Source organism: Marmota monax, unplaced genomic scaffold (genome assembly GCF_021218885.2).
Source record: "Marmota monax isolate L192 unplaced genomic scaffold, Marmota_monax_Labrador192_F-V1.1 WCK01_AAM20220418_F8-fsc00027, whole genome shotgun sequence".
NCBI lineage: Eukaryota > Metazoa > Chordata > Mammalia > Rodentia > Sciuridae > Marmota > Marmota monax.
The window spans coordinates 11,315,055-11,328,010 of record NW_026694617.1 but is presented as its reverse complement, the minus strand read 5'-3'; the positions used below and the strand labels follow the sequence as shown (position 1 = coordinate 11,328,010).

The following is a 12,956-nucleotide window of genomic DNA, read 5'->3' as shown; positions in this document are numbered from 1 at the left end:
CACTGACTTCCGTCAGAAATGTCCATCAGAAAAATAAGAGAGAAACAATTGTATGAAACATTGGGATGATTCTTAATTTGCAGATCAGCTATAACCAGTTATTTGGGGGCCTCATTTAGTAACTTATTGTTAGCATTTAGAGAAGGAGAAATTGTTTTAAAAAATATGTATTTATTTCCTGTATAAGACTTTTAAAATTGGAACAATACCAATTTTAAATAAACATAGAAGGAAGAGTTTTAAAAGAATAAAGTCTGTATGTAGGTGGCTCTTGCCAAAGTATATATACATGTATATATATTTTAAAGAACGTATGGGGAGGAGGAGAGGAAAAGCCTCTCAGACTTGCTAGGAATATCATAGCTAGAGAGAATGTATAGCTCTTAGTCTTTGATTTTGTTTTTGTTGTTGTTCTTTTGGAATCAGCTTGTAAGTTGATAAAGCTATTCCTTGGTCTACTGGTATAAGCCAAAAGCTATCAACTTATTTTTTCTTTATTATCATTTAAGAATCTGTAAAATGTTCTACTGGGTATTTTAGCAAGACAAACAAATCAATATTAGAGTATGATCACAATTTTGTAAACAAGGCACATGCCATTTTGTCTGTCTTAAATGTCCTTTGTGTGCTTCAGACTGTGGAAGTGCCAGACTCATCAGAGCAATGACTTTTAGGAAAGGCTTGAGAAAAGTCTAAAAATAGTGGCTACCTTTAACAACTCACAAGCTGAGGATGGTTTGAGAAGGTTTTGTGATGGTGTTGTCTTTCCTAAAGAAAAAAGAGTGCCTTGTTTGAAGATTTTCAGTAACTACTTTCGCTTATACATGGGAATGAAGGTTTTTTTGAAGGGGAATAAAGAAAAACTTCAGCTGCCATGTATGCTTTAAAAACATCTTCACGTACCTGTGCATGTTAGTAGTTCTCCATTCATACCTACACTTGAGGTTTATTTGCTTTCCCTGTTGATTTAAGCTAAGTATGACTTAATTTATAGTATGTTGCACTTCGTGCCTTGGTTTATCTTGTACTGGGGATTGAACCCAGGGGAACATGACCCATGAACCACATCCCAGCTCTTTTTATTTATTTATTTTTATTTTGAGGTGGGGTCTTGCTAAGTTGCTTAGGGACTTGCTAAGTTGCTGAAGCTGACTTTGAGCTTGCAATCTTCCTCCCTCAACCTCCCCAGCCAGTGTGTGTATGCCACTGCACTTGGCTAGTGCTTTTGTTTTAAATGCCCCAGTAAGGCTTAGACATGGGCTCTGTTTAAGCAGGGTTAAGTCTGAGTGAAAAGATGGCTTGTCTGGGTGGTACCTAATGTATGAAGAATGAACTTTCCTTTCTTGGGTTGATTTTTCCAAGCATTAAAAAATAATCACTTGATAATATTCCATTGTGTGTATATATACCACAGTTTATTTATTCATCTATTGAAAGACATGTAGATTGATTCCACAATTTAGCTATTGTGAATTCAGCTGCTATAAGCATTGGTGTGGCTATGTCACTATAGTATGCTGGATTTTAAGTCCTTTGGATATAGACCAAGGAATGGGATAGCTGGGTTGAATGGTGGTTCCATTCCAAGTTTTCTAAGGAATCTCTGTACTGCTTTCCAGAGTGATTGCACCAATTTGCAGTGCCACCAGCAGTGTATGAGTATGCTTTTTTTCCCCACATCTTCACTAATACTTATTGTTGCTTGTATTCTTGATAATAGTCATTCTGACTGAAAGAGAATAAAATTATGGCATTTGCAGGTAAATGGATGGAGTTGGGGAACATCATGCTAAGCAAAGAATATCAAGCTAAGCAAAGTAAGCCAATCCCAAAAGCCCAAAGTTTGAATATTCTCTCTGATAAGTGGATGCTTATCCATAATCGGGGGAGAGGGCGTGAGAAAAATGAAGGAACTTTGGATTGGGCAAAGGGGACCGGTGGAGGGGATGGAGCATGGGGATAGGAAAGTGTTGGAATGAGATGGACATCATTACCTTATGTCTGACAGCACAAATGGTACAACTCTGCATCCTATACAACCAGAGAAATGAAAAGTTGTGCTCTATTTGTGTACAATGAAATGAAATGCAAATTGCTGTCAAGTATAACTAATTAAAAAAAATTAAAGTCAAAAAATCACTTGGTAACTTGGCAGTGTATTTAAAATAATTATGTTGTTTCACTAATTATAGTTCATCTGTATGTTTCTGGAAAACCTTAGTCAGGAAGAAGAGCTTTTCTTTGTATTGATCTAGAGCAGAAAATGTGCTATGATCATTCTTGTCCATCTCTCATTGATTTCCTTTAGTACTATTTTATAAAGAAAATATTGAAACATGAGCATGTTTGTACAGCTTCAATAATTGGTTTTTCTTTATAAGCATGTTATCTGCAGTTTTATAGAATCTTTCTTTCTGAACTTCTTGGCCCTAAGAAGTTTTAAATAGTCTTGAAATTATAGGTGTCCATTAAGTATTTTTCAATTGCCAGTTCAACTGTAGCTTGTTGTACTATTAATTTATTATAAAGTGGCACTAGAAGAAAATGAATTATGAAATAATATGAACACACATACTTGTCAAAAATAAAAGTCTATATGAAAAACCAATCTGCTATGGTAGGAGACAGTCAAATGGTTTATTAGATATGTTTGGGCATTGACACTCTCTTCACAAGTAGGAAAATGTATAGAATAAATTCCAGTTTCAGTTCATAAATGCCCTGCATTATAAACTCCACACACTTTAATTTTTTTGTCCTTTACAGGTAATATTATACCCAACTTCTAATAGCTCCAAGTCAGCTGAACTACACCGCATGATAGTTCCAAAAAATAGTCAGGACTATGACTTAAAAATCAAACTGGCAGTGCGAATGGAAAAACCACCACACATGAAGCATAGTGGGTAAGTGTGTATTTGAAAATATTTCCCATCCTTGAATTGTTTTATTCATTTCATTGTATCACTTTTGTCACTTTAGTGAGAGAACCAGCGTATCAGATTTCTACATGGAGTTTTTTCAAAACTGCTGATGTATAGGTAGTTTATCTTTAAATTTTTAGATTTATGGAAATATTATGGCTAAGTACTCTGTTGTTAATGTAACTGTTTTTCTGTATACTGGCATAATGTTGATGTTCAGTTATGTTGGTGTTACACACTAGTCATAAAGAACACTGATGTACAGGGATAACTGCTGACAAGTATTCTTCACATTGTAGATACAGTAATAGTTGAAACAAGCCTGGCGTTTGAGTCCCCAGAAATGGTTAAACTTTCAAAGAATACATAAAAACTAGAAGGTGGTTCTGACATAACCCAGGATGTTGTTCAAGTCTTGACAGGAGAGAGATGAGCGTTTGCCTGATGTGTGAGTGAAAACTAAATCAATCCTGGAGAGACTGCTGCCATCTCTGGATAAGCAAGCTGGGCAGGAACTGTCCCATGGAGAATGCCATGGTCTGAATCAACCTGCATCTCTGCCGAGGTCCTTTTTCTCTTGTAGCTGGTGAAGGAACAGATCTGAATTCTTGAATAAAATAAAATTAGTTTTCAAAAATTCAGATCTTTCATAGATTAACACTTCAGGATTTACTACAGCCAAATTCTAGTATAGAGGTGTTAGCCAGTAGGAAAGAATGCTACAGCTTTTCTTTTTATGGAGAGAAGCAGTTGCAGAAAGGGCTCACCTGAGTTTAGCACAGACTTAGGAGTCTCAGAAAGTACATTCCTGTCAAGACAGGTCTGCTGGCTTTGAAGCCAGATCACAAACGTTAGGACCAGGCTGATGATTCAAAAGCTAAGGAGAATTCTTTGGATAACTCTTAGGGAAAACTAAATTTGGTGTTGTGCAAGGGGTAGTCCAAATGTACATACTACCATCAGGGTGAGAATATTGCTACACTGGGATGAGACAGTTTCAGTCCCTTGGTTTGGGGTGCAGCATGTGCAATTTCATAACAGCTCTCAAGTAAAGGGAAAATACCTTGGACCATCACCTCTCAGAAAGGGAACAGTAATTTAGGTTGCCTACATTATGGCATCTTTAATTTATCAATAAAGTCAAGTCTGTGACTCAGCTCATAATGCAGATGGAGATCCTGGCATTTAATATTTAGAGTTCTTTCATTCATCTATCTACCTGCTCACCATTAATTTATGCAGCAGACAGTTAATGAGCAATTCTTTTTGTCCTGTTTGGAACTTTTGAGATGGAATTTGAAGGAGGTAGGCAGTGGGGAGGAAGGGCATTCCAATCACATGAGACAGCCCATACAAAGGCAGGAGTCCTGGGGGAACTGTGAGCTAATGACAAGTTTTATACAGTTGGCATGGAGGGCTTTGAGACTAGAGCAGCCACAAGCTCTCTAAAATACTTAGGGACTAGTAGAGTTTTGAGTTAGACATAAAAAAAAAAAAAAAAAAAAACATGGTATGTTCCAGGAACTAGTTATTTCTCTATCATTTTTTGCTTAGTCTCTTTTTCTTTTGATGAATGGCACAATAAGAAACAGGAGTCTATCATCATGCTAAGATGGCCCTTAATCTGCCCGTGACCAGTACCATGTTGAATACTTCCGGGCTTTTCAGATTGTCCCAGGAAGGAAAACAGAACATGAAACAAAGCATGGGTAAGTTCTCTAGCTTTTAATTTTAAGGGGATAAAACCCTGTTCTAATCTAGTAGTTCCTAAGTTTATAATGCTCCAGAGCAGATGGGTCAGTACAGACCCCTTATGGATCATTTTTTAAATGATCTTGATTTTTTTTTTTTTTTGCAGGGGTAGAGTGGGGTGTAACTCCATTACACCAAAAGAGATTTTGTTTTTATCATATTTCTTTGACTGACTAATGGCCTTCATAATGGCTTTGCAATTGACTTCTGCTCAAGACTACAGATCTACAGAAGGGACATGGAAGAAGATATGTCATAGTCTCTCAATTTAATCTTAACCCAAAGCTCAAGAGCTCACCAAAGGACTCAGACTAGGAATGCCTCATATTCCAGCCACATGGGCTTTTACCTTCCATTGCTAAGAGATTCTAACCAGTGTTCTAGACAGTTTGTGGCACACAAAGTGAAAGAACTCTAGAAATAAAAATTCTGTTAAGTCAATGTATTGCATAGCAAAAGTAAATTAAGAATATCATAATCCACAATTGCAGTTCAATAAAAACTATCTTAATACATTAGTACATTAGAAGTGATAAAAGTGATAATTTACCAGAACTGAATGTTTTCAATGATGCAGTAATGGCAGTTGATCCTTTTAGGCAGGGAGAGTTGGAGGTGCTTTACCACAGCATCTGCTCTGGCTTTTCCGTGCCTGTGTGGTAACACTTTTAAATATTTTGAATATGACCTCTGAACATAACTATACGTGGGAAAATATGGAGATCCTGGCATTTAATATTTAGAGTTCTTTCATTGATCCATCTACCCGCTCACCATTAATTTATGCAGCAGACAGTTAATGAGCAATTCTTCTTGTCCTGTTTGGATTTCACCCATAGCATAACTATTCATCTTTTCTGCAATGCTTCTTAAATGGGTTTTAACTGAATTACATTTGAGAAAGAAAGTCAACTAACCTTTTTCTTATCAGTATGCACTAAACTACCAAGGTATAAATATATTAGGAATGACAGCTTAATAACATTTTACATTGGAGCTGGATTATGTTCTGTAAATAATACATCCTATAATTAATAATTAATAGATGAATAATTAATAATTGGAAAAGAAACAAGCTGAATTTTTTAAAAAGATGTATGCATATTTAAAATATGGCACACTCCTCTTAGAGGTGAGTTGTTCAGTGGATTAAACAATAACTTAGAATGTTATGGAGTTTTATCTTGACAGCACATCAAACTTGGAAATCCTCTGGGACTTTAGTAGTATAAATATTCTTTTCTAATAAAATGGGCAGTGAACAGTTCTCTCATATGCAGATTCTTAGCATGTATTATGTTTTGTGTGTCACTTACCTATGATCCCTGCATTGCTCCTAATATTTTTATAAGTATTATTTAACTTTCATGGGTTTCCAACTGCACTGTAAGCTTGTTTGGCCTGTTTGAAGCCCTAGTGTCTCCCACAGTATGTAATTGAGGATGGATGTTATTAATATGAATAACAGCAATGAAAATGATTAACCATGTGCTCCTTGGAGTTTTAAAGGGAAAAGGTGTAAATATTAGAATAAGCTGCACTGGTTAACTTTAAACTTAAAAGATTTTAAACATAATTTACAGGTAAAGGAGCATAATTTTAGTGTTAAAAAATCTTAAATAAATTAAATGGTGTGTGGTTTTCAACTGCATTTTTTAAATGATCTATTTTTTGAAGCAGAAAGCAAAATATATCTGATCTAAAGCTCATATTTCTGATAACTAATCAGTTCATAAATATACCTTATGGCTTTTTTTTAAGTTGGGCTAACTTCATGCAAATGAGAATGGATATTTAATTTGGGCAAAAGAAGCCTAATGATGATCCCATCCTTTTAAAACCAAACTGAACATTGCCACAAGACATATATTAGATTCATTTATTCATTTGGAGTGTTTCATATAAACCGATTATTAAAACTGTTAGATAAATCTGTTAAAGGAATTACCAGCTAGATTTTGAATGATTACTGATTCACATCCGCCTTTCAGATTTATTTCCTGCTTTTGTGCATAGCTGAGAGATAGCGTTCTTAACAAATGGACTGTACTTTAGCATAGCCTAGTGGCTAAGTAGCAGCATTAACTTAAAATAGAAATGCTGTCCCCCTTCTTATTAAATGAAATTATTTTCCTAATTCAAAGGTTATTTTCTCAGCCAAAAGAAATGCAAAACAAGACAGCAGTAATGAAATAAATGACTATTGTGACAAGGCTACAACTGAAAAGGAGAAAGAAGAAAACTAAATTGGCTGTCACATATGTGGCAGCTTTATGACCACAATCTATCAGAGGTCTACACACAACTAATTGGTTTTATAGGGGAAAAAAAACGAATAAAAATTGTATTAATAGGTAGCTATAGAAGCATTTTTTCACACTTAAGAATTGGTAAGGTAAAAATCTTAGCAAAATCACTATTGTGAATACACATTTTTCTTTGTGTTGCAGTTATCCTTGGCATTTTATACTTTTGAATGGATAGATGTGTTTTTTAAATTGTCACTAATAAAACTCTCCTTTTTAATATATATCATAAAAGTATAAAAGGCTCATCTCTTGCTGTAAGGGAAGGAAAGCAATTCATCTTCTGGCAGAAGAAGAGAGTAAGCAGGTCATTACCCCATACTTGCCCATGACCCTTGCTTGGCTAGGAAGAAGGGCAGCTGGGTATTTGGACTAGGATGTCACACTTACACAAACTTCACATGCTTAACTTTTCAGACATCACATTGGCACATAAAATGAAATGACTATCCTAATAAAATTACATTGTTTTGTTTCTGGTTTAAGATTGATGATCTGGCCGGGCATGATGGCATACACCTGTAATCCCAGCCACATGGTAGGCTGAGGCAGGAGGATCCAGGGTTCAAAGCCAGCCTCAGCAACTTACTAAGGACCTAAGCAACTCAGGGCGACTCTGTCTCAAAATACAAAAGAAGGCTGGGGAGGGATGTGGCTCAATGGTTAAGTGTCCCCTGGGATCAATTCCCAATACCAAAAAAAAAAAAAACTTATGATTTTTAACTCATTTAAGGGACAATATGATGAACAAAGGGAAGAAAATCTTAATTATGTCTTGGTGGAAATTGTTTGGAAGGTCTCAGCTTTACAAAAAAGACAAATGTGTTCTTTTCTAGAGAAAATTGATTTCTTTCTCCCTCTCACCATCCACTTTTCCTCCCCCTGTATTGAAGATCAAACCCAAGGTTTAGAACATGCCACGCAAGTACTCTATCACCTAGCCCTGATTTCTCATTATAAACCTACCTTTAGAATGACTTTCTACCTGATTTTATCTAAAATAACTATATTTTCCATCTGACCTTCTCCTGATATCCTGCTGTCACAGAAATTCTGTGGCTCGTAGTCTTGCCAAAACTTCTGGCCACATGTTTGCTAGTTTCTTAAGTCACAATCAATTCTATTTCCAAATACAGCTTCCAAAAAATATGACTGACTGTGCTCCTCTGTAAACAGTTAAGGTAGTCATCACATTTAGAATGATAAAAAGAGTAAGTTAGAAAGTCACTTTCTTTTTTCCATACGCCTTTACATTCAAGGCACTTTCTAATATGTTAAATCATTAAGACCCATATTTTTATTTTCACTTATTAGTGCTTATTAACAAATTAGGTAATAATGGTACAAACATTTTCAAACAGCTCAATAGTCCTTAAATGAGAATTTCAACTTGTTATACTCCCTATGGTTGGTACTATAATAAATGCCTGCCTTAAACTTTAAGCTCAAACTGAATCTCTTTATTCAGCCTTTTAGCATTCTTCTTTAGGAGAGAAACATATTTACAAGCACTTCTTTTCATTTTTTTTTTTATGCACCAAATTACCCCCGTCTCTGATACCCTTCAAATCAGACCATATATAGTCATAGATCATTTTAATTTGGGACACTTTTTTTAAGTCATAGTGAAAATTATTTAGAAATAGTATATAAGATAGTGTATATTAAAATTTTATAAATAGTTCATGTGCAGAATTATAATAGAGTTTTCATTTTGTAAATCAAGGCCTTACTTTGCACTGTGTACAGATACAGTAATCCTGAGTTTAATAAAGCAAAACTCGTGGGCTTGTTTAATGACAGATCATTATGAAAGATGAAGAAAAACTTTGGACATTATTTAATTATTAATATTTTGTTCATTTGTGGTATATGTGACTGAATAGTGGCCAGATAAAGATAGAGAGGCAATAATAGGTAGAGTGAGTTCTATCTAGCTCAAGAGCCAAGACTTGTAGCTTTGACCTCAATTCTTTCACTAACTTGAATAAATCAGTACATCTACCTTGACCTCAGATTTATCAGTTCCTAACAGAGACCATGGCCTAGAAAATCTGAAAACTCCTTAGGGCCTAGAACCTTATGATTAAGTACCTCCTTTGCTCCCCAACCTCTGCATGTTCACATGCCTCTCATTCCATTGCTGTGCTATATGTATGGAGGATGCACAGTGTTTGGGGAAAAGTGGACTATGGGAGAGCAGCATGGAGAGATATGAAAAAAAAAATGGGAATTTATTTGAATCCTCTCAAGGCAAAGAAAGGATGCATAAGGACTGACATATCAGGCTAAAAAGGCTTCTATTATGTAAGATTAATTTGAAAAGTATACACTGTAGAATTCAGTATAGTCTGATAGTATTAAAAACAGATGCATAGGATATTCAGAAAGGATATATCATAAAGGAAATACACTAAAAATATTCAATAAAACAATGATTGAAATATTATTTTTTCTCTTTTCCATATCTTCTGTGATGTGGGCATATTATTTCTACAGTGAAAGACTGAAGTTATCAATCTAAGGAAAAGATTTTATTTTAGTTAAGAGTAGTTAAATTTATTTCACTTAAAATATGATTTTTTTTCAAAGATAGAATTTTTTAATATTTATTTTTTAGTTTTTGGTGGACACAACATCTTTATTTTATTTTTATATGGTGCTGAAGATCGAACCCAGCGCCCCACGCATGCCAGGCAAGCGCTCTACAGCTTGAGCCACATCCCCAGCCCCTTAAAATATGATTTTTAAGGAAATTCATTTGATTGAAACCCATTGTATATTCTATAGAGGACTCATGGTAGTTGATCGATAAAGGGTTATCAAGACTTTAGGAATGTAAACTCTGGGTCCAAACTCCATGGATTCAAATCTGGCCTTCATCATATAGTACCTATGAGATCTTGGGAAAGTTATAAAGCCTCTCTGAACCTTAGTTTTCTCAAATGCAAAATGAAAATGTTAGCAGAACCAGCCTCAAATACTTGTTTGAAAGAGTAATACCTTAATACACATGCTGTGCTTTTTAGGAGAGTGGCTGACTAGTACATAGTAATATGTTGTAGCTATTGATGAAACCCTAAAGAAGTCATTTTGAAATACTAAAAAAAGGAGGAAAGATAAAAATTTAAATTGAAAATATGAAATGGAACAAAAGTATCTTTAAAACCCCCAGCCTCTGACACACCCCCTGCTCCTTTTCAAGCCCTCAGGAAGGCTGCTGTTAAGCATAGGAGGAGGCTTTCTGGGAGACCTGAGCTCCAGCCAGCTTCTGTGGCTTTCATCCTCCGCCTCCTTAGTTTACTAATCTTTAAACAATATGGGCTCCCTAACTCATCTTTAGGTTCCTTCTAGCATGAAACCTGTTTCCTTTTATAAAAACCTTCCTTCCATCATTCCTTCATTCAAGTTGACAAAAATTGTATTTATCCTTACAACTTATTTTGAAACATGTATACATTGCAGAATGGCAAATCCAGCTAATTTATATATGCACACGTACTTGTTTCTTGTGGTAAGAACACTTAATGCGTGCTCACATTTTTTGTTATTAACTATAATTACTATGTTTTACATGAATGTCTTTCTTTTAATTCTGAGATAGAAATGCTCATACTCTTGGGCAAGATGGAAATAGTTAAATGATTTTCAAGCCAAATTGTTTAAGATCATTTCTGTCAACAAGAAGCAGGGTCCATAGTGGTAAAGTACATAGGCTTTAAGGCTGGACTTGATTGTGAAATGTCCCTTTGGTTTATTTGAGAATTGCATCGGTTTTCTCAGATCTTCGCTTTTCTCAGCATAGTTTTTGGGGTCTTGAGTGGCAAATGAGATATATTCATAAAGCACTTGACACAGTATTTGCTACACAGTAAGTGTTCAGTTAGCTAGTAATAAGCATTATTAAATCACCAATTGTTTTTTGGAAATTTTTATTTAAATAAAATTGATTTTTAACATACATAAAAACAAAAATTGCATACATTAGTGGGGTCCCATCATGCTTCAGTACATGTATACATTTGTGAAATGTTTAAATCAGGCCAAGTATATCTATTTCTTCAAACATTTATTATTTCTTCATGGTGAAAATATTCAATGATACTATTCTGGTTTTAATACATCATTTGACTTTATCCTGAACAAAAAAATACTTAAAGACAGATGAGAAAATAGAAGGGGACAAATCATAATTCCTTGAAAGTATAAAAGTTATCATCTCCATCAGGCCCCTTTGCTTAATTGTTAAACTTTAAACTTTTATTTGGCAGCTCTTTTGGTTGGAGGTGGGGAAGTTTGTTTCTCTCGGTGTTTATTTTTGTACAAAGGTTATTTCAGCTCCTGTGTCTAATGAACATATTATATATAAGCTTTGAACTTTGAGTAGCTGACTTTCATGATGTGTCTAAGGAATAAGCTCAGTTTCTAAAAAATATCTGGAGACTATTTCATAGCAAGTAAGATAAATAAGGTAGAAATGTGCCCTTAATTTCAGACTCATACAGTCTAAATTGATTTTTAATCATGATGCTTTCAATGCATATTTTAAAAAACTAGTGGTACTTCTTGTATGCTTTAGTGCAATTGCTAGTTTAACTTTTTTTTTTTTTTGGCTTAAATCATTATGTCTGACTTGATCTATACAGCCCTAAGCAGCATACCAAGTATGTTAGTTTTATTTTCATTTCAGGTATTTGTTGTATATTTTAATTTTTTTTTTGGGAGAGGTTAGTGTTGTTGAAATTAGGATTCTGAAGTCATTGGCCATAGCTGACTCTGCTACACAATGTGCTGCCTCCTTCCCCCACAGTATCCCCTCTCATGAGTCATTGCCCCCAGTGTTCCCACTCATGAGTCAGTTCTCCATTAGAGGCCATCTCTATAGAAAAGCCCTTTGCACTACAAAGTCCCCTTCTATCCCTGCTGCCAATTCTCTCTGTTTTTTACTGGCTTCATTACTTTTTTAAAACTCGTCATTACTTGATGTTTTAGTCACTGGCTATTATTTTGCACTAACTCCACAACTAGAATGTAATCTCCATGGCATGATCTATTAGTGATTAGTTTCTCAAATAAATGTAATTCTCATAGGGTTGGAACCTTGTCTTACAGCTACTTTTAAACCCAATATTTAGATCATTGCCTATCACTTAATAGGAGCTAAATAAGTATTTGTTGAGTGAACGAATGAATGTTTTCTAAAGAAAAAGACAATGCAGAAATTATATTCAAAACTCAAAGTAAGTATTGGACTGCTCAGATATAAGCTTCAAATTATGGTACTATCTAATTGGTCTACTATAATACAAAAATTTTGGAGTGTGTTTCAAAATATTTACCACCCCAGAAGAATTGCAGTAAGTTTCACCAGTCTGTAAGTTTTATGTATCTATAAATCTAAAGACTCTGTCATAAAAAGTATTTTATGAATATTAAATTGAAAATCATCATTCTCTACAGTGAGGCTAACTTTAAAAAAATTTTTTTAAAGGCTTTTTGCCTATGATGGAGAATCTAAATTTCTAATAGTGTTTATTATCCATTATTTAGACCATTTCTGTGCTTCGTTATTAGACTTTAGTTGGAAGTTTTAGTAACATTTCTTATGGAAGGGAGTATACTCCAGGGTTACTATTTTTTATTTGTAAGAATAATATGTTATATAATCAATACTTACTAAATATTTAAGGCAAAAATAAAATACTCTAGATTTGAGCTTTGTTCACACTGTCATTGTGGAATCTATAAAAGTCATTTGCATTCTTTCTACTGCAGTGACCCCTGAGTTTTTGAAATAGTCATATTTCAAAAATTTTTTCTGCCAATTCTATTTAGTGAATGCTTTTACTTCACTTAGGCAGACAAACAAACAAACTTGATGCACATAGTTTCCCTAACAATGGACAAGAAGAAGGAGGAGGAATAGGAAAGGAATCAGCACTGTCATCACCAGAGACTGGACCTAGTGTGGGGG

General features: G+C 34.6%; 1 protein-coding gene across 8 annotated transcripts in view; it reads left to right on the top strand.

The window, feature by feature from the left end:
- The window catches only part of Cadps2 (calcium dependent secretion activator 2), a 521,519-nt gene that overhangs the window by 296,085 nt on the left and 212,478 nt on the right, over window positions 1-12,956 (top strand). For all 8 annotated transcript variants that reach the window (XM_046422408.2, XM_046422403.2, XM_046422402.2 and 5 more), the window contains exon 8: window positions 2,767-2,906. In XM_046422408.2, coding sequence (XP_046278364.1) covers window positions 2,767-2,906 — 140 coding nt within the window. The remainder of the gene's footprint in view (window positions 1-2,766; window positions 2,907-12,956) is intronic.